The sequence below is a fragment of the Miscanthus floridulus genome, chromosome 7, assembly GCF_019320115.1.
Source record: "Miscanthus floridulus cultivar M001 chromosome 7, ASM1932011v1, whole genome shotgun sequence".
NCBI classification, from domain to species: domain Eukaryota; kingdom Viridiplantae; phylum Streptophyta; class Magnoliopsida; order Poales; family Poaceae; genus Miscanthus; species Miscanthus floridulus.
Genome location: NC_089586.1, coordinates 30876719 through 30897491, shown reverse-complemented (window position 1 = coordinate 30897491; position 20773 = coordinate 30876719). Strand labels below are relative to the sequence as shown.

General features: G+C 42.7%; 1 protein-coding gene across 2 annotated transcripts; it reads left to right on the top strand.

The window, feature by feature from the left end:
* Positions 1–9450: 9450 nt before the first annotated feature.
* LOC136462974 (26S proteasome regulatory subunit S10B homolog B) lies at positions 9451–14086 on the top strand. 2 transcript variants are annotated; one of them, XM_066462032.1, is made up of 10 exons: positions 9452–9638; positions 10804–10923; positions 11144–11280; positions 11403–11564; positions 11671–11757; positions 11839–11925; positions 12401–12538; positions 13195–13386; positions 13462–13560; positions 13647–14086. In XM_066462032.1, the coding sequence occupies exons 1-10, from the start codon at positions 9533–9535 to the stop codon at positions 13719–13721; spliced, it is 1203 nt and encodes a 400-aa protein (XP_066318129.1). In that variant the 5' UTR covers positions 9452–9532; the 3' UTR covers positions 13722–14086. The 2 variants fall into 2 exon arrangements, with proteins under 2 accessions (XP_066318128.1, XP_066318129.1); XM_066462031.1 differs by having other exon boundaries at positions 9451–9638; positions 13462–14086.
* Positions 14087–20773: the final 6687 nt, after the last annotated feature.

The following is a 20773-nucleotide window of genomic DNA, read 5'->3' as shown; positions in this document are numbered from 1 at the left end:
GACAATATCAAATGATCATTCAATTTCAAATGTGTTATGTGTCACTTCATTGAGCTTCAATTTGCTATCCGTTGGTCAATTGTGTGATCTTAGTTTTCAATGCTTATTCACCGAGAAGGAAGTGGTTGTATCTAAGAAAGATGATGATCAAGTTATATTCAAGGGATTTAGATACAACAACCTATATCTAGTGGATTTCACCTTCGAAGATGCTAACTTGAAGACATGCCTATTCACCAAAACATCACTTGGGTGGCTATGGCATAGAAGACTTGCTCATGTTGGGATGAGCTCACTCAAGAATCTTATGATGAATGAATTGGTGAGAGGGTTGAAGGATGTAAAATTTAAGAAGGACAAGCTTTGTAGTGCATGTCAAGCCGGCAAGCAAGATGCAAACACTCATCCCATAAAAGCTTACATGTCAACAACAAGAGTGCTAGAGCTCCTTCACATGGATCTATTTGGACCAACAACCTACAAGAGCTTGGGAGGAAATCTCTATTGTCTTTTGATTGTTGATGACTACTCTAGATACACATGGGTATTCTTCCTTCATGACAAGACCGAAGTTGCATCATGTTTCAAGAAGTTTACCAAGAGAGCACAAAATGAGTTTGAAGTGAAGCTCAAGAAGATAAGAAGTGATAATGGAAAAGAGTTTGACAACACAAACATTGAAACTTATTGTGATGAAGTTGGAATCAAGCATGAGGTCTCCGCAACATATACTCCTCAACAAAATGGTGTAGTTGAGAAAAAGAACCGAACACTTATCACACTTGCAAGAACAATGCTTGATGAGTACAACACACCCGAAGCTCTATGGGCGGAAACTATCAACACCGCATGTTATGCATCCAACCGCCTATTCCTTCAAAAGTTTCTTAGCAAGACATCTTATGAGTTGCTCAATGGGAAGAAGTCGGATGTCTCATTCTTCTAGGTGTTTGGTTGCAAATGCTATATCTACAAGAAATGACAACACCTAGGGAAGTTTCAAAGACGGTGTGATATTGGCTTTCTTATTGGTTACTCATCAAAGTCCAAAGCATATCGAGTTTTAATCATGCCACCGACTTGGTTAAAGAAACATATGATATGAAATTTGATGAATCTAATGGCTCCCAAGGAGCACATGAGAATCTTGATGATGTAGGTGATGAACCATTGAGGGAGGCTATGAAGAACATTTCGGTTGGAGACATCAAGCCTAAAGATGATGAAGATGATGTATAAGTGATTGATCCACCTTCTTCATCAAATGTGCCACAAGATGGTGATAAAGATGGGAGAGTAGAAAATGAAGATACTCATGTCTCTCATGATCAAATGGTGGCACAAGCACAAGATGTTGATGCTCCACAACCTCCATCTCAAGTGATTAATAGAAGAAATTTACCTCTACTATAAACTCATCCACAAGATCTTATCATAGGGAGTCCTTCAAAGGGTGTAATGACTCGCTCTAAAAAACTTGCTTTATTTATTGAACATCACTCTTTTATCTCTTATGTTGAACCTAAGAATGTAGAAGAGGCCTTTTAAGATTCTGATTGGATAAATGCCATACATGAAGAGTTGAACAACTTCACTCGCAATGAAGTTTGGACTCTCGAAGAGCAACCACAAGGTGCAAGAGTCATTGGAACAAAGTGGGTGTTCCACAACAAGCAAGATGATCAAGGCATTGTAGTGAGAAACAAGGCAAGACTAGTTGTAAATGGGTTCTCTCAAGTTGAAGGGTTTGATTTTGGAGAGACCTTTGCATCGGTTGCAAGACTTGAAGCCATTCGTATTCTTCTTGCATATGCATCGCATCGTGAAATAAAATTATATCAAATGGATGTTAAAAGTGCATTTTTAAATGGCTTCATAAATGAACTAGTCTATGTTGATCAACCTCCTAGGTTTAAAGATCCTAGATATCCTAATCATGTTTATAGGTTGTCCAAGGCGCTATATGGGCTTAAGCAAGCCCCAAGAGCGTGGTATGAACGCCTTCGGTATTTCCTCAATGAGAAGGGCTTCACCATTGAGAAGGTCGACACCACACTTTTCACCAAGAAACTTGATGGAGAAATTTTCATTTGTCAAGTATATGTTGATGATATCATATTTGGATCATCAAATGAAGATTACTGCAAAGAGTTTGGTGAATTGATGTTGAAGGAGTTCGAGATATCAATGATTGGAGAGCTTACATTCTTTCTTGGTTTTCAAGTCAAGCAAATGAGAGAAGGGATTTTCATCTCTCAAGAGAAATATACCAATGATCTTTTCAAGAGGTTCAAAATGGATGAATGTAAGCCAATCAAGACACCAATGCATCCAATGGACATCTCGACCTAGATGAGGGAGGTAAAATGGTTGATCATAGTCTCCACCGCTCTATGATTGGTAGCTTGTTATATTTGACCTCATCTAGGCCCAACATCATGTTTAGTGTGTGTATGTGTGCTAGATTTCAAGCTAATCCTAAGGAAGCTCATTTGGTTGCCGTTAAAAGAATCTTTAGGTACCTTAAGCACACACTAAGCATTGATCTTTGGTATCCCAAAGGAGCTAGATTTCAACTAGTTGGCTATTCCGATTAAGATTATGCCAGTTGCAAAATTGATAGAAAAAGCACATCCGAAGGGTGCCATTTGCTTGGTAGATCACTAGTGTCTTGGTCCTCCAAGAAGTAAAATATTGTGACTTTGTCCACCGCCGAAGCGGAATACATTGCCGTGGGTGCTTGTTGTGCACAAGTACTTTACATGAAGCAAACTTTGTTAGACTATGATATAGTTCTAGAAAAGGTACATCTCTTGTGTGATAATGAGAGTGCGGTAAAGCTTGCTAATAACCTGGTTCAACACTCTTGCACCATGCACATAGATATCCGCCATCATTTTCTTAGAGATCATGTTGCTAAAAATAATATATCACTAGAAGGTGTAAGGACAAAGGATCAATTGGTGAATATCTTTACTAAACCGCTAGATGAGGCGACATTTTATCGGTTGAGGAAAGATCTCAATGTGCTTGATTTTAGTAACTTCACTTGAAAATGAGCTTATGTTGTTCCTTGCATTGCATTGTAATATACAACATGTTTAAGTTTTGGTAATGCATTTAGGGCTTGTCTAACATGGTTAAGATAACCACCGAAAAGTGTGTGAAAAAGCTTAACCTTGGATCATACTTGATAAGCAACTAGAATTACTTTCAAGTATTGCATTGCATATGCATGTGTGTTGCTTTGTCGTTTCCTTTCGATTACCCGTTTATTGCCTATTTTCTTAAAAAGAAGTATAGCCTAAGGCATAATATTTTCAAAAAATATGAGGGTTTGAGAGAGGTCACTCACATCAGTCCCAATTGGTGTTTATTTGGGTCTTATTAAAGTTGGGACTTGATTGGGAATAGGCAGCGTGAAGGAACATTGAAGAATCGCTGAAAAATAGCGACCGAACGCTGCACCGAACTCTGGATTCCAACGTCTGGTCAGTTCACAGGAGGTGAATAGAAGCACACAGGAGTGACTGGATGCTGAAACAGTACTCTTCTTGCATCTAGTCTCTTGATGTCCCTGCGTCCGGTCAAGCGAAGAAGACGTTGTCAGGACCGACCGGACTCTGGCTATGTCCGGTCAAGGGTAACCGGACGCGTTTGATCGTGACTTGAGAGGTTTTGAACCTCTCTATCATCGATTGGACTCTAGGTGGTAGCATCCGGTCATTGCCACCAGAGCGTCCGGTCAGTGGAAATTGAGTAGATCTAGAACTCTATTCCGTTTCCTTTTCTTATCAATCATGGGGGGCACCATATAATCCGTACGTAGCGCCGCTCCTAACCCATGCCCTAATTGCCGCACCCATGCTTGCCCTAATCGCCACTATGCCATCTCGCCCGCACCAGCTCCTGCATCCACGCCCACGCCGTCGCTCGCTGTCACAACATTGTGCTGCCGCGCTCGCACCGCAGCAGCGCCGCTACGCCCACATTGATCTCCCCCACAGCCATGCCACTGCGCCAACAACGCCTCTACTACCGCACCAGCACCATCGCCTATGCCTCGCTTACCACAACAGTGCACCAGCGCCATCGCCTGAGGCTCCATTGTCGCTGTGACCTGTCCAGCGCCATCCATTGCCTCACCATGCCCACGTACACCGCGTGCCGTGCCATCGTTTGCCCTAGATTGCGCCTGCGCTGCCATTCACTGTCTCCACCATCATGCCGTCGTGCTCACGTCCGCACAGTCTCGCTAAGCCTAACCCTAGCCATTGCCGACCTAGTGGTGCCCCGTGGTTCGTTCCTCTGCTGATCGGTCGCCGGTTCATCAGGTAGCAAGCCATCGCTTTCAATTTTGTATCTACTGCTTGCTTCTTAGGGTTTTGTACCTCTAGATGTATATTGTGATTATTTATATATCCTATCTATTCTATCATGCAGCAAGTCAGTGCTTTTGTGGTTGTTTTGGCAGTGGTCAGTTAACTCGGGGCCAAGCCTGCGAGTACGGATCGAGGCCAAGCCTCGTGAGTGTCAGTTGGCAGTTAATTCTTGTCTGTGACAGTAGTTCTCTTCAGCTCCAGCAAATGCACAAGTCAAGAATGCTGGAGGTGGTCTCGGTGATGAGGATCCGAGGCCTCCGCCTCGCCTGTCTGCTCAGGAGAAAGGCAAGGCAAAAAGACCACAACAAAGAAGCAGAAGCTCGTTGATGTGGAGGCTGAGAGAGCAGCAGCAGTGGCAGCCGCCGCTGAGCGAGTAGAGAGAGGTGGAGCTAGGAGTGGTGTCCGTATTGCAGATCAGCTATCACCAGCTCAGAGTGCCGCTATCAAGAGAGTTGAGAGTCTTCATGGTAGTCTAGCTAGGACTGTCATGCTTGGAGGACGGTGTGTCGGTATAAAGGAGAGTCAGTCTTAGGGGGAGACTATTGAGTAGCAGACATAGCTAGCAGAGTAGTTAGAGAATACTTAGCAGATAGAGCAGATAGAGCAGGTAGCGCAGCCACTGCTTTGATGCTCTAGTCGAACACGTACTCAGGTGTCACTAAGGCCTGAGACAGAGGAGGGGCTCTCGTTCACCTCCTAGACCACAGGGTCTGCCTCTAGTGACTCACCTTGACCTAAGGGTAGCCACAACCAAGCAGGTGCAGCAACTCCATTTCGTGCAGTTTGAGGACTAGTTTCCGTCGAGGTGGGATGAGCGTGCTTCAGAGCACTTATATACACCACTGCAGGAGGACTTCTATATTGCTTATCTGAATAGTGGAGTTGCCTTCAAATCACAGAGAGTTTGCTCTATTAAGTCACTTCTTGCAGCAGCAGGCGAGCAGATCCACCCTCACCTCTCATATCTGCTAGAGTTGATAGACCTTCTTAGATGGACTGGCCGCTATGTTCCATCATGGGTCCATGAGTTCTACTCTTCACTTTGGATTGACCCAAGGCACAAATTCATACACTTTGCATTTAGAGGTTGTGACTACAGGCTATAGAGCTCGAGGGTCAGAGAGATTCTTAGGATTCTAGAGTCACCCATTCATCTTCACGAGGTTTCCTATTGTTAGATAGAGCCTCCGAGATGCCCTCATGGTGGACTTGTGCCACCCACAGATCTGATCCAACCATGCTTCACAGAGCCATTTGGCGAGGGGTCGAGCAGGACACCATGTGACCTTACTCCTATAGCTCGACTTCTTGATGCTATCATGAGGACTCTGCTACCCGAGGATGGGTTACTGTGAGGGTTTGACTCGCATTTAGTTGTGGTTAGTGAATTCTCTGGTGCAGCAGACCGTATTTGATATTTGGGATGTCATACTATTAGAGATGGAGGACACTCTTGCAGAGGGGTTCAGAGGTCACCGATAGCTGCCTTATGCTCATTGGATCACCTTCTTAATTTGAAAGGTAGTTACATAGAAGTCCCCAGAGATTATGGCTGAGTACACAGGTGCTACTACTGAGTTTCCTCCATATAACATGACTCAGATGCTCCACCACAGTAGTGTGAGGACACCTCGCTAGCCGAGTCATCACTTAGAGGTCCCAGAGACAGCAACCCAGCAGGATGAGATCATCAAGGGCATTGCAGCGATATAGGAGGAGCAGCTAGATGCTCAGCAGGAGGGTGTGGTCGAGAGCAACCCTAGTGACAGTTCTGATGATGATTATTAGCCTATTCCTCATATGCCTCCTCGACCACATGGCAGAGAAGCCAGTGGCTCTAGCTCAGCACCACCACAGCCACCATAGACAGATCCAGCTCTTCTTGCCATACTTGAGCGGATGAGGCAGAACTAGGCACGCCAGGCATAGGAGACAACAGCTGCACTTACACAGGTTCAGGCTTAACAAGATGAGTTCTAGAGGCAGCAGCAGGCCATGCAGCAGTAACAACTCATGATCCAGCAGTGGTTACTTGGGTTCATGCAGCACATGTTCTCTGCTATCGGGGCTGCTCCTCCATAGACTACACCTTAGATAGGCTAGCCTACCACCACTTCAGTGACTCTAGTTGTTTAGCCCAGTGGGCTTTAGAGTCAGGGACAGCCAACTACTCAGTTTGCTTCACCTACAGACCAGGTGTCCCAGTGGTTTGCTTCACCAATGATAGCCTAGGGTCCTCACTTCACTCCTATTATTACGTGCTTCACTCCACCTCAGAGCTCTTCAGTGCTAGTGGCTGACACTCTAGTTTCTAGGAGTCTCGGTGCGACTTTCAGTGAGCTTACAAGGTAGCCTACACCGCCAAAGTTGTGAGTCCCTATACCTACCATAGTTGCTCTAGTTACTAGGACTACAAAGACACTTCCATCGTCTATTGCATCATCAAAGCCACCTCCTACATTGATACTTCTAGAGTCATAGGCTGCGCTAGTTCCTAAGCGGACCCAGACCGCTTTACCTTCACTTCCAGCGACAGAGGGTCAGACTGCTTAGAGCTTAGGGTCAGAGGATGATGCTGCACAGTTCCAGATTTCTCACCGCACCTCAGTGCCCGACTTGTCTACTCCTGCCCCGCCGTCTAACCCTTAGGTTTTGGCACTTGATGCCAAAGGGGAGAGGGATCGAGTATGTTAGATCTAGGGGGAGTGTTACATCTAGGGGGAGCATATGGTTTATTTCTTTAGGCTCTTTATGTGTCATACATTATGCATTCATGTTTACTTTCATGCATTGAACTACATATGTGTGATTGTGATACTTATGTGACATGTGTGCTCTCTACTTTGATTTATATATATGTCGTGTCACTTCATTATGCTTATTTGCTTTGCTTCCGTGTTTTACTCTGATTCAAATGAGCTTTATTTCTTGTACTCATGCTTATTTCATATCTATTGAGTATACCATGTTGGCTTGGGTCATATAAGCATGTCTAACTCCTTTGCTCTTATTGTCAAAAGCTTATATGAACCAAGCATGTTGAAAACCTCATCTCTTTTATATACTCGAGGTTGTATTGTCATTAATCACCAAAAAGAGGGAGATTGAAAGCATCTAGGTCCCTAGTTGAGTTTCGGTAATTAATGACAATACGAGATTACTATGACTAATGTGTGTTTTACAGAGGCGATTAAGTTAGGTCATGGTAATGGAAATTGATTGGGCAATCATGGTGGTCATGCCCCTAACGATGGAAATCATTTCAGTTTTTAAAGGATGGACGGCAGGGTTAAGGATGAACTAGTTTTAAGTGTCGTTTGGTGTTGAAGAGACACTTAGAGTAATTTAGGACTTTGTTTTTCCTTTGGCCATACTATTAAGGGGGTATGGACTAGTAGCCTGACCTAGATGAGTCTAGTGGGTTAGGTCTGGCGCACACTTGTCAAATCTAGCACTAGATAGCTCCGGAGTAGCCCTAAGATCAATTAGAGCAAACTTTATTCACATATGATTTCGAGTTGGAAGTAAATGGAGGGTCAAATAACTGACCGGACGCTGGTCTGGTTGTGACCGGACACTGAAGGGTGAGTCCGGTCAGTTCATTTGATCAACTGGAGCCGTCTGGTTATGATCGGATGCTGAGTGAAAAGTGACCGGACGCTAGATGCCTGCGTCTGGTCAACTCCAGAGAGGTTCCAGATAGGGAGATTCCTGATCGGACTTGTCCGGTCAGTGCTGACTGGATGCTGGTGAGGATCCGGTAACTGACCAGACGCTGAATAGCAAAGTGACTGGACTCTGGGTGCCAGCATCTGGTCAACATCAGTAAGGTTCCAGAGAGCAGTTTTTGTGACCGGACGCAGGTCAGAGTCCGGTCAGAACTTACGTCTCTTTCTAACACAGTGTCGGGGATAACTGATCGGAGCGTCTGGTCACCTTGACCGAAGCGTCCGGTCACCCCGCAGAGTGATGACTCAGCCTCCAAACGTTATGTTTTGAATGAGGGGATATAAATACTTACTCCACTCGTCCAAGGGAGGTCTCTTGCCCATTTGTTCAGCTAAGAAACACTTTTGAGAGTGCAAAGGAGAGCAAGAGCCTAGTGAGGTGATTGAGATTTGAGAATCCAAGATTGAGGCCTCATTAGTGCAAGGAGAGTAGCAAGTGTGCATCCACCCTTCTCATTAAACTTGTCGTGGTCAAGTGAAAGTTCGTGCTTGTTACTCTTGGTGATCGCCATCACCTAGATGGCTTGGTGGTGATCGGGAGTTTGGTGATCATCCGGCGGAGCTTGTGGATGATCCAACTCAAGTTGTGAGTGGTTGTGGGCGATTCACCGCAACGGAGTGTCAAAGAATCAGCCCGTAGAGAGCACTTGATCCTTGCGCGGATCAAGGAGGAGCTACACCCTTGCGCGGATGCTCTAACGAGGACTAGTGGGGAGTGGTGACTCTCCGATACCTCGACAAAACATCACCGCGTTCCTTTCCCTCTCTTTACTTTAAGCATTTATATTTGAGCAATTTATTTCTTGTCTTTACATTCTTAGAATCGCCATGTTAGAGTAGGATTAGAACATAGGGTGCAAAACTTTTGTGCGGTAGAATAATAGGAACACATTCTAGGCACATGGGGTGAAGTGGGCTAAACGTAGGGTTTAATTATTGTAAAGAAAATTTGAATTAGCTTAATTTACCTTTTCTTGGATATCTTGATCCTTTCAAATGGCCCAAGTTCACATCATCTGGATAAGAGATATCCTATCCTCCAATGTAAGCATGTTTTCAGTAGTATAAACAAGATCACATGGAGGAAGCATCTTAACAAGTTCACATATTCACAACTTTTTTTAGCAAGTTCACATCACATGCAATAGTGTTCCTGATCCGACCTAAGCCTGTCCAGAAGTTTCCGTGAAATAGTATAGCCCACTCCGGCCCAGTGGCTCCATAGAAATACGGCCCACCATGTTTCCTAAAACACTCCGCGGGTCGAAAAGATGTTCAGTTCATAGAAGGCCGGCATCGTGAGCTCTGCAGTCAGTAGATAAGCCGTAAGCGCACTAGCCTATTTTACGTAACCTGCGCGATTCTCTTCTTGCGACGGAAGCAAAAACTGCGCGAGAGACAGACGACCGCGGGGACGACGAGATGGCCGACGGGGAGGACGCCGCCGCCGCGCGCCGCCGGGCCGCCATCACGGACTACCGCAAGAAGCTGCTCAGCTGCAGGGAGCTCGAGTCGCGCGTCGGCACCGGTGAGTCGTCCCGCTCCCCCTCCCCTTCCTGCCCTCGTCCACCTTGCTCGACTCTAGTCTCCCTAGGGTTCGGGGCGGCCGATTCCCGTGTCTCACTAGGGGGTTCGTGGCTGTGTGCGCGAGATCTAGCTGGAGGTTTGGATGTCGAGTAGTTTCGGTGTAGATTCGCTGACCATGGCGCGGCGTACTAGGTGATTTCGAGGCTTTACTAGGGGTCGGTGATGATTTGCTTAGCGGTTCCTTCGGTGCTAGATCGGGACCTTGGCGTTGGGTTTTGACAGCTGTCTATTCAGTAGATTTGGCGTTGGAGCGCTGAATCTGGCCGTCTGGGGACTGGTTGCTTTGTGTGGATCTGAAGTTCTGCAAATACGAGGTGACTTAGTGTTTAGTGTGGTTAATCTTGGCAGCTGTTCCGAGGATAATTGGCCCCAATTTCTCCCTCTCACCATGGTTGAGCTGCGTAGTATTTGTTGATCACTCACTAACTTTGCTTGTTTGGCCCGTTCAAGCGTTTGCAGTTAAACAATTAAATACTTGTAGGGGCATCAGTTAGACACCGGCAATTCTTTTATTTTCTATATGAAGTGCGAATCTTCAATTTTCATAGAGGTATTTGTGCGTGGATCCTCTACATTTTATTTGGATTGATTTCAGTCTTGAGGGGTATGAAATTCCATGCAGAAGTAGCATGTAGCTTGAGCTTGGTTACGGCTGCCGCAATCCAACAGTTGTCCCACTTCTCAGCATGCTAACTGCATGATGGCTGTTTAAAAAAATTGTATGGTGCAAATGCTCTCTCTGTATCTGATTATTGGCAATGTGTTTTATTGAGAGCTAGGGATTAATTTGTTGTGTACCAAGAGTCATCTGTTTATGTTTAATAAATCCTTATAAGCTTGTATTGCCCCTGTTCCCTGGTTTAAATTTCTTCCCATCGCAAGGTTTGGTTTCTTCTCTGTTAGTCTTATACTGCCTACTGTATTCTATTACTATTATTTTTCATTTGTAAATTTGATGCACAGCCAAAACTATCAGCATTCATGCTGCACAATAGCTTTTGTTCTTAGGGGTTAATCTAAGAATTACCGAAATACATTGTTTGCTTGTTTTCTGAAAATTTCATTCCAATTTAACTAGTATGATTTGCTTGCCCCCTTGCATGCAGTAAGAGAAAGCCTTAAGAATGCAAAGAAGGATTTTACCAAGACTGAAGACGACTTGAAGTCTCTGCAGAGCGTGGGGCAAATAATTGGAGAGGTTCTCCGACCTCTTGATAATGAACGCTGTAAGTCCAGTGCATTTCCTTTGTCTTTGGATCTGTATTCATGTACACATATCTATTTTTGCTATTCCTCTCTCCTTGTAGCAATGAATGAGAATACTGCTTTTAATCTATAGTCACCAACTGACTATTTTCTTTGGCATGTTTTCATCAAGTATCACTTTTAGTTTCTGTTTTATAATTATCAATGATATAAAGCTGAACACCACACCTGTCTCTTCAGTTATTGTGAAGGCCAGCAGTGGTCCCCGTTACGTGGTCGGTTGCCGAAGTAAAGTGGACAAGGAGAAGTTGACATCTGGAACTCGTGTTGTACTTGACATGACGACCTTGACAATAATGCGGACTCTTCCACGGGAGGTATATTTATCAGTCATTTTATGTGTTTTTCTTCATCTATTCTTAGTTTTTTTTCTCTGTTGAAGAACAAATGTTTTCAATGGAAAAATGTATTTTGATGATGTGGAATGAAAATCCTTCAGGTGGATCCTGTGGTATATAACATGCTTCATGAAGATCCAGGAAATGTCAGTTACTCCGCTGTAGGCGGTTTGTCTGATCAGATTAGAGAGCTCAGGGAGTCCATTGAGTTACCTCTTATGAACCCTGAACTCTTTCTTCGTGTGGGAATTAAGCCTCCTAAGGTAAACACAAATACATGTTTAGATCCCAATTATGCATATGAGGTGAAAGAGATTAATGTCTAATGTTCTGACTGGATATCAATGCTTGTTTGATTTACTCATCCAGGGTGTTCTACTCTACGGTCCTCCAGGAACTGGTAAGACCCTATTGGCAAGGGCTATTGCAAGTAACATCGATGCTAACTTTCTGAAGGTGTGTGGCTTTTCACTTCATTGATGGCATTCATTATTTCTTACACTTCAAATATGTTGCTTACATAATGCCTAAAAACAGATTGTTTCAAGTGCTATTATTGACAAATACATTGGAGAAAGTGCTCGTTTGATTAGAGAAATGTTTGGCTATGCACGGGATCACCAAGTAAGTATCAAAGGCTTGATGTTACTCTTTTTTAATTCCTGCAAACCTAATGGTTCTGAACTGATCTTTCATTTATCTGGAAGACACTACCAATGGTATATTGATATATTCCCTAAAGCTGTGCGTCTAAAGTAGCTATGCAAGCCTGTATACAATACTACAATAGTTTATTTGATGAACATATTGTGTCATAAAAATATTTCCCACCAATGCAATATGGAAGATGCGCTTTACTAATAAAACTGATCATAACTTAATGTGTGGATCTCGTTGTTAGTGTTGCATGAGAAGAAATAATTTCCAAATTTTCATCTTTGCATGAGAAAAATCACTCGGATCAATTACTTCATTTGAATTCCGGTTGGAGCACTCCCAAATCAATAATGCACTTCCCTTACCTGACTTGTATCATCATTCATTTTAGTTCCATCACTCATGGTATTTGTTCTTTTCATGTCAATTTTTTCTTATCTAGCCGTGCATCATCTTCATGGACGAAATTGATGCCATTGGTGGGCGAAGATTTAGCGAGGGAACTAGTGCTGATCGTGAGATCCAGCGGACGTTGATGGAGCTCCTTAACCAATTAGACGGATTTGACGAGCTAGGAAAGGTAAATTTGTTATTTAGATAGGTAAATGGAAGTTGATCTAACCAAATTTATGCACTCCATATTTACTGGATATAATATAACATCTGGAAGATCATTGCCATGTGATTTACTGTTGCAACTTCTCGATTTTGCAAGCTCCATTTGATAGTACTGTTGAGCAAATGCATGTTTACTGTTAGAATTTGTAATATAATGAAATTTATTTGAATATAATTGGAATACTGGATGCCGAAAGGTATATTACCTTTATGTTGCAGTTTTATCATTTGTGTAAACTCTGATTTTTGGGGTTTTAGAACTGAGGCAGGTTTATAACTGTTTAAAATGTTATTTTCCCATGTAATCGGTGTATAATTTTCACGAAATATCTGTCAACACCAACGTTCTTGTTTTTCCAGAGTCTACATACTCTATAAAGTTAGCAATTTGTATGCTTGGTAGGTTATGCATGGTTAGCTAACTAGGCACAATCAAGGTTACTAGTAACATGATGCCACTTTTCAGAATCCTAGCTTCAATATTGATTTTTCCACTTGCTTGGCACAATACTCGTGACACTATTTACCTTGCATTTTCTATGATTGTTACATAGAGCAGCTTGTGTCTTGTTGCTTCTGTATTAATTCAGTTTGACAAGGATATTTTGGCTTGAACAGGTAAAGATGATCATGGCCACCAATCGACCTGATGTTCTGGACCCGGCGCTCCTGCGTCCTGGACGTTTAGACAGGAAGATTGAAATTCCGCTACCCAACGAGCAATCAAGAATGGAAGTTCTAAAAATCCATGCAGCTGGTATCGCCAAGCATGGGGAAATTGATTATGAAGCAGTTGTGAAACTAGCTGAAGTGAGTGAGTTGTATTATTGTCATATCTAACCTCTAATCCCATTGTATAGTTTCACCTTAGTCTCCTGGTTTTAGGGTTTCAATGGGGCTGATCTTCGGAACGTGTGCACTGAAGCTGGTATGGCTGCAATTCGTGCAGAGAGAGATTATGTAGTCCACGAAGACTTCATGAAGGTGCATTATCTTACACTCAAATCTTGTGTACCTTTGCATAGTGGTGGACACATTGACACTCGAAATCCCTGCATCTTTCATTTCAGGCTGTGCGGAAGCTAAATGATGCAAAAAAGCTGGAATCGAGCGCACATTACAGCGCAGATTTCGGCAAAGAGTGATGCATGATGCTGATGCAACGGACAAATGCATATGGCGTGTATCATCAGGGAGCTCAGTCAGATGCGATGCAAAAGTGAGAAAGAAACCAGCTATTTATGTTCAGGCTCCATGCGGCTCCTCTTTTTCTGATATTCACAATTTTAGTGAGGAGGATTGTCAAGCTGACCAGTGGGAGAAACCATTCGAGAATTTAGTAGTTCTGCACCAGATGCACTTTGCTTCTGTAAATCGTACGTTATCTGCGTCCGTGCGTCTTAGTCTGGTAATAACTCTGGTTCGAGCTGTTCTGTTTCCATGTACTTTTCACAGTGTGCTTGACTGCACGGTAACAGAGGAAAAAAGAACAATTTGTATTCATCCTGAACTACGATTTCCCCTCATTTGCACTATTCGCGCTACAATTACTACACAAGCTATACTCAGTATTCGGCCTTAGGGGTCAGTGTAATCCGGTGCCAAACAAATGGTACAAATTTTCACACGAGGCTTTAAACTCCTGCAGGGATTTTTGCATAATAAAGCCTTGGTCACCCATCAAGAGGTAAATCGAATCATATTGAGAATCTAGGGTCGTCAAATGGACTGAAAAATTTTATAGAAATGAATTTCCAAAGTTGTCCAATGTGTTTTTAAAAATTATATAGCTAAAAATCATAAAATCTTATTTAATCTTAGAAAATCCATAGATTTTTTGTTTTAGCTCGTAAAAATATGAGACCAATTTCAAAATTTTTCATGTTCTATCAACCTGTTCGTTTCGTCGTAAACGATCATGGATTATTTACTGCTGGCTGGTTTGGTGTGAGAGAAAAATATTGTTCCAGCTTATAATCCACGATCGTATATGCCCAGCCGAACAGGCTGTATGTAGCTTGGATTATTTGTATATTACATGTCCTCGTTATCTGTGTTATAACTAGTCTAGGTGACGTGCCATATTTCGACAACGCATCGTGAGCTCTCTTATGCCATCATTTCCAGAGTAACACTCTGTCACCAGCTGCTTTATCAGCTGGGTAGCATATGTCTTTGAAGAGCCAGTGAACTTACTCTTTATTCTATCGAGGTACTCGGTGACCGTGTCACATTCTGGGATTGAGCCCACAATTGCAGGTTCAATCATGTTCTTTATCACAGCTAAACATTTCTTATTGGCAGTGACCCACTTCCTATGCTCAAAAGTCATAGGACATCTTTTGGGATTCAAAATCCCTTTCTTTAGTTGTAGTGGCATCATTCTCTTTTGTCTCCCTCACCGGTGCCACAAAACATAGTGGAACACGGTGAGGTGACTACCCAATTCATCTTAGACAAGATGAAAACCAGGTCAAAACTTTTTTTAACATAAAAAAAATAAACACCATTTGAATGCCTTGATTCCAACGTTGGTCAAAATTAAAACATACAATTATTCTTATACACTAATTCTATATCACCGTTGGGCAGAAATAGAACTAATGCATAAATCTTTAACTTTTACAACTGTTCTTACACACTAATTCTACATCACCGTTGGACAAAAATATAATTAATGCATAAATCATTAAAATTAACATCTGTTCTTATACACTAATTCTACATCACCGTTGGGCAGAAATAGAATTAATGCATAAATCATTAAAATTACGATATTGTTATTAACAACGTTGGTCAGAAAATAACATCATAATCATGTCAAATCTCTTTTTCTCCTATTAAATACAACATTGGTTCAAAATAACGGGAGAATCGACATTTTCTTTAGCAGCGGAAAAAATATCTTTTTCTTCAATTAAATACCACATTGGTTCAAAATAACTAGAGTATAAACAGCTTTTCTTTGACTGTGGAAAAAACTCTCTTTTTCTTGAATTTTACCCATAGGGAAAATTGTTTTTTCTATTTTCTTTAATCCATTAATCAATTTCTAGGAAATAAACATTTACTGGAAAAACTTTCCTTTTCTCCAGTTAAATATCACATCGGTTCAAAAACACTGGAGAATATACTTTTTTTTAGCAGCGGAAAAACTCTAACTCAATTTCTTGAATTTTACCCACAGGTAAAATACCTTTTTCTATTTTTCTTTTTTTGATTTTTCTTTTGAGCCAATTTGCATCTTCAATTTTCCAGGAAGTAAAACCTTTTCTGGGAAATAAAATTGAAAAATGCCTCCTTCGTTTTGGGCTCAAAGCCCCGGCAACGGCTCGGCCCAGCCTTATTCTCAGGGCGGCCCATCTGTCTCGCGCGCGCGCGCTGCCTTCCTAGGCCGCAACGTGGGCCTGGGCCAGCAAAGCGTCGCTGCGCGCTCGCCTGCCTGGGCTGAAAGCCGGCCCGCTCAGTCTGAGCCGTCCGATGGAGATCGACGGCTGCGCGTCGATTTCGCTCCAACAAAACTCGCGGCCGCGGCCTCCGACCAGAAACCCTAGGTCATTTGCTCTCTCTCTTCGCTCTCTCTGTCGCCGCTCTTTCTCCCTCAACGCATCCAGCAGCGACCGAGAGTGAGACAGCGAGCGAGCGGGCGGTGGAGCGAGGCAGTAATGGTGCCGTTGCTGGCCCCCTCGCTGGCGCGCGTGCTCCCCAACGGGTGAGCATGCCGCCGTCGAGCGGCTTGGCCGCGGCGCCCCCTTGGCCGAGCCCGGTGAGCAGCTGCCCCGGTTCGGCCCTTCTTCTCCCGCGCCGGCGAAGGGCCATCCCGACGCACGGCGAGGTTTGTTCCGTCCTCTTTTCCCCTTTCTCCGATTTGGATTTCTGTTCTCTTATCCGAACCGACTGTGGGGAATTAGGGTTTGTTCTAGGGTTCAATCCGAATGGGAATCTAGGGTTCCTTTTCTTCTTTCCCTTCGGATTTGCTTTTGTATATTCTTTCTTTTCTTTTCGCTTGTTCACCCAAAAAGGGGATCTAGGGTTAGGGTTCGTTTGAACCCGATTCGTGTTTTCTTTTGGTTTGATTCGAGATCTTTGAGATTATCCCCTTCCCCTCTTCCCCTTCTTTTCTTTTGAATCTGCTTCTTTCTACGGATTCAACCGATTGGGGTACTAGGGTTAGGGTTTCATGATTTGCACTTTTCTTTTGATTTCTTTTCTTTTAGGAATTCATCCGAATCGCTTCCCTTCCCCTTCTTCATGCAAGTTAGGGTTAGGGTTCGGTTTTGTGAGCCGAGGGCCCTTTCTCTTCACCCAGTTAGGGTTAGGCTTGGAGAACCTTTCTGTTCTTCTTTCCTTAGATCCGAACTAGATCTGTTCTGTTCTAAGAACATGATTGAACCTGCAATTGTGGGCTCAATCCTAGAATGTGACACGGTCACTGAGTACCTTAATAGAATAAAGAGTTAGTTCACTGGCTCTTCAAAGACATATGCTACCCAGCTGATAAAGCAGCTGATGACAGAGTGTTACTCTGGAAATGGTGGCATAAGAGAGCTCACGATGCGTTGTCGAAATTATGGCACTATCGTTCAGGCCATATTTCAAGGGGGAGAATAGAAAGATAAGTTAAGAATGATATTCTTCCTCCATTAGAGCTCTTAGATTTAGAACAATGCAGAGAATGCATAAAAAAAGTATGTAAAGAAGATTAAGAAAGATAACAAACGAAGTGCAGGAATTTTATAGATTATTCACATAGACATCTGTGGTCATTTTCTTGTAAAGAGTGTGGATGGTTATGATTCGTTCATAACATTCATGAATGATTACTCCCATTAGGGCTATATTTATCCAATCAAAGAAAGAACAGAAGCATTATATAAATTTAAGATATTAAAGATTAAGATAGTCAGGTCTGATTGTGGGAGAGTATTACGGTCGGCATACCCTAAAAGAATGGCATAGTAGTCCAGTATTCTACACCGGGCGAACCTCAGCAGAATAGAGTAGCTAAAAAAATCAATCGTACCCTAATGGATATGGTGGGCAGTATGATAAGTTACTCCACCTTACAGTTGAGCCTGTGGATGGAGGCGTTAAAACCGCCATTCATATTCTCAATAGAGTATCAAGAAAGTCGGTGTCCAAAACACCGTATGAGTTGTGGACAGAAAGAGTACCCTCACTAAACCACTTGCGTGTGTGGGGGGGAGCCCTGCTGAGGCTAAAGTATTTTAACCCAAACATTGGGAAGTTAGATCCCAAAATAGTAAGTTGCCATTTGTTTGGCTACCCAAAAAAGTCAAAAGGTTTTCGTTTTCTACTGTCCAGAGAGACATACAAAGTTTGTGGAAACGAGACACGTTGTCTTCCTAGAGGATGAATTGATGAGGGGGAGCAACAACAGCCTCAAACAGAACATGTGTCAATTGTGAAGGCCCCTAGAAGGTCTCAAAGAGTTAGAAAATCAGTTATTTCTGCTGATTATGAAGTGTACAACACTGAGGAATTTCAAATGGAGGATGATCCCACCTCATTTGAAGAAGCCACGAAAAGTGATCATTCATCAAAGTGGCTTGAGGCCATGGAAGATGAAATGAAATCTATGAATGCCAATAAAGTTTGGGATTTAGAGATAATTCCTAAAAGAGCCAAAACAGTAGATTGTAAATAGGTCTACAAAACAAAACTTGACTCTCAAGGGAATATAGAGAGATATAAAGCGAGACTTATGGCAAAAGGATTTACGCAAAGAGAAGGGATTGATTACAATGAGACATTTTCTCCAGTCTTATGTAAGGATTCCTTCAGAATTATAATGGCATTAATGGCACATTACGATTTAGAGTTACATCAGATGGATGTAAAGACGACATTTCTCAACGAGGACTTGACGGAAAATGTTTACATGGCACAACCGAAAGGTTTTGTCATGGAAGGAAAAGAATGAATGAGATGCCGCCTAAAGAAATTCATTTATGGATTAAAATAAGCTTCAAGACAGTGGTACTTAAAGTTTAATCAGACAATAAAGAATTTTGGGTTTAAAGAAAATGTAGAGGACAATTGTGTCTATACAAAGTTTAAGAATGGGAAGTTTATTTTCCTTATCCTGTATGTGGATGATATCTTACTTGCTAGTAGTGATGTCAGTCTACTACTGGAGACAAAGAAGTTTTGTCCTCAAAATTTGATATGAAAGATCTTGGTGAACCTTCGTTCGTTCTAGGGATCGAGATTCACTGAGATAGAAGTAAAGGGGTATTAGGACTGTCACAAAAGGCATACATAAAAAAGATCTTAAAGAAATTATATATACACAAATATAGTCCCTCACCTGCTCCTATAGTCAAGGGCGACAGATATGGAGATTTTAAATGCTTCAGGAACCAATATGAGATCGATCAAATGAAAAATGGTTCCATGGGCTTCAGTTGTCGGAAGCTTGCAATATGCTCAAGTATGTATGCGCCCTGACTTAACATTTGTTACCGGGTTACTTGGCAGATTACAGAGCAATTCTGGAACAGAACACTGAAATTAGTAAAGAAAGTCTTGTGTTATTTGTAAGAAACGAAATGCCTCATGATGACATATAGAAGATCTGATTTACTCCACATAGTGGGATATTCAGATTCTGATTATGCGAGAGATGATAGAAAATTAAGAAAGGATATGTATTCACTCTCGCAAAATGGGAGCTATTTCATAAAAAAGCTCAAAGCAAACCATCACTACATCGTCCACAATGTGTGACAGTTTGTAGCGTGTAATGAGGCAACGGGCAGGTGAACTGACTAAAGAAGTTCATACCCAGTTTGAAGGTGGTTGACGACATCTATAGACCACTTAAGTTATACTGCGATAATAATCCGGCAGTACAGTATGCTCACAACATAAGTCAAGTGGTGCTGCCAAACATATTGACATAGAGTATTATGTTGTGATAGATAAAGTCCGGGATCAAGTCATAAGTCTTGAGCATATAAGTACAGAAAAGATGCTCGCGGATCCGCTTACAAAAGGCTTACCACCCAACGTGTTCAGAGAACATGGTGTTCAAAGAACATGTAGCTAGCATGGGTTTAAGGGAAAGCCTAAAATTCCTGGACAAAAGAAGGCCCAAAGATAAGTATCTATTTCAAAACAGAGTAGTGTGTTGTAGCTGTTAAGTCTATCGGCAATGAACCGTGACGATGAGATATGCTCTATGCGCTAATTTGTAATGGAATGAACAAAAGTAAATAAAATTAAAAGATAGTAGTGAGATCAAGGGGAAGAATGTTAGTTGATCTCCACCAATAGGCCCAACGGCCTATCGAGCCCTTGTCTCTGCTCCCTGATCGGTGGAGCCCAACCCTAATACGGTTGGTGGGCCCCTGTCGCACAGCACATATAAAAGATAAGGTGGGGATCAGGGCTCGTGCTACGATATTCAACGGAGCCGCCGCCATCCCACTCACAGAAAACCTAAACCGATCAAAGTAGTGCTGCCAGCGACGGGAAGCCGATCCACCACACCGCCGTTTCCTCTGCAGGGTCACCACGGTCTTCACCAGCGCCACTAGACTTCATCTCCACCGCGCTGGAGGCCTACTACACCGCGGCACCGGCATCCGCGAGGCTACAGTCAAGGTGTGCAGAGGAACCCGAAACAGAGGTCTACCCGGTTCTACGGTTACACAGAGAGGTAATCTACGATCCTAACAGATATAGCTTCTTTTTGAAACGAGGAGTGCATATATTACCAACTACTAGCTGAAACTATAGGTTCGAATCTACTTGGACTCCAAGGTTCCAGTTGTTTTTGTTGCAACTTAATTTGGTGCTGAAAGTTTCACATGTCAATGCCGTTCATATCAATTTAAGCTCGTATTAACACTTAAATGCAGCCGTCATATGCAAGGGCCATTTATCAGCATAACAATATGATATTTCTCGTATACCCTTAATAATATACATGGGTTGGGCTGTTCCATTTTCATGTGCTTTTGGCAATGTCCTTGCCTCTGCGCGGTAACAAGAAAGAAGAAGAGATTGTTTGACCTTTAGTGGCTTAAGTAATGCAGTGCCAAACGAAATTTAGCTTGTTAACTTGTTGGAATGCATGTTTTTTTCTTCATATTTCGGCTCGTAGATACGTACTAATCAATACACTGCAGACACTGTGGGAAAATCACAGCGGAGCACAGCTCATACTCGT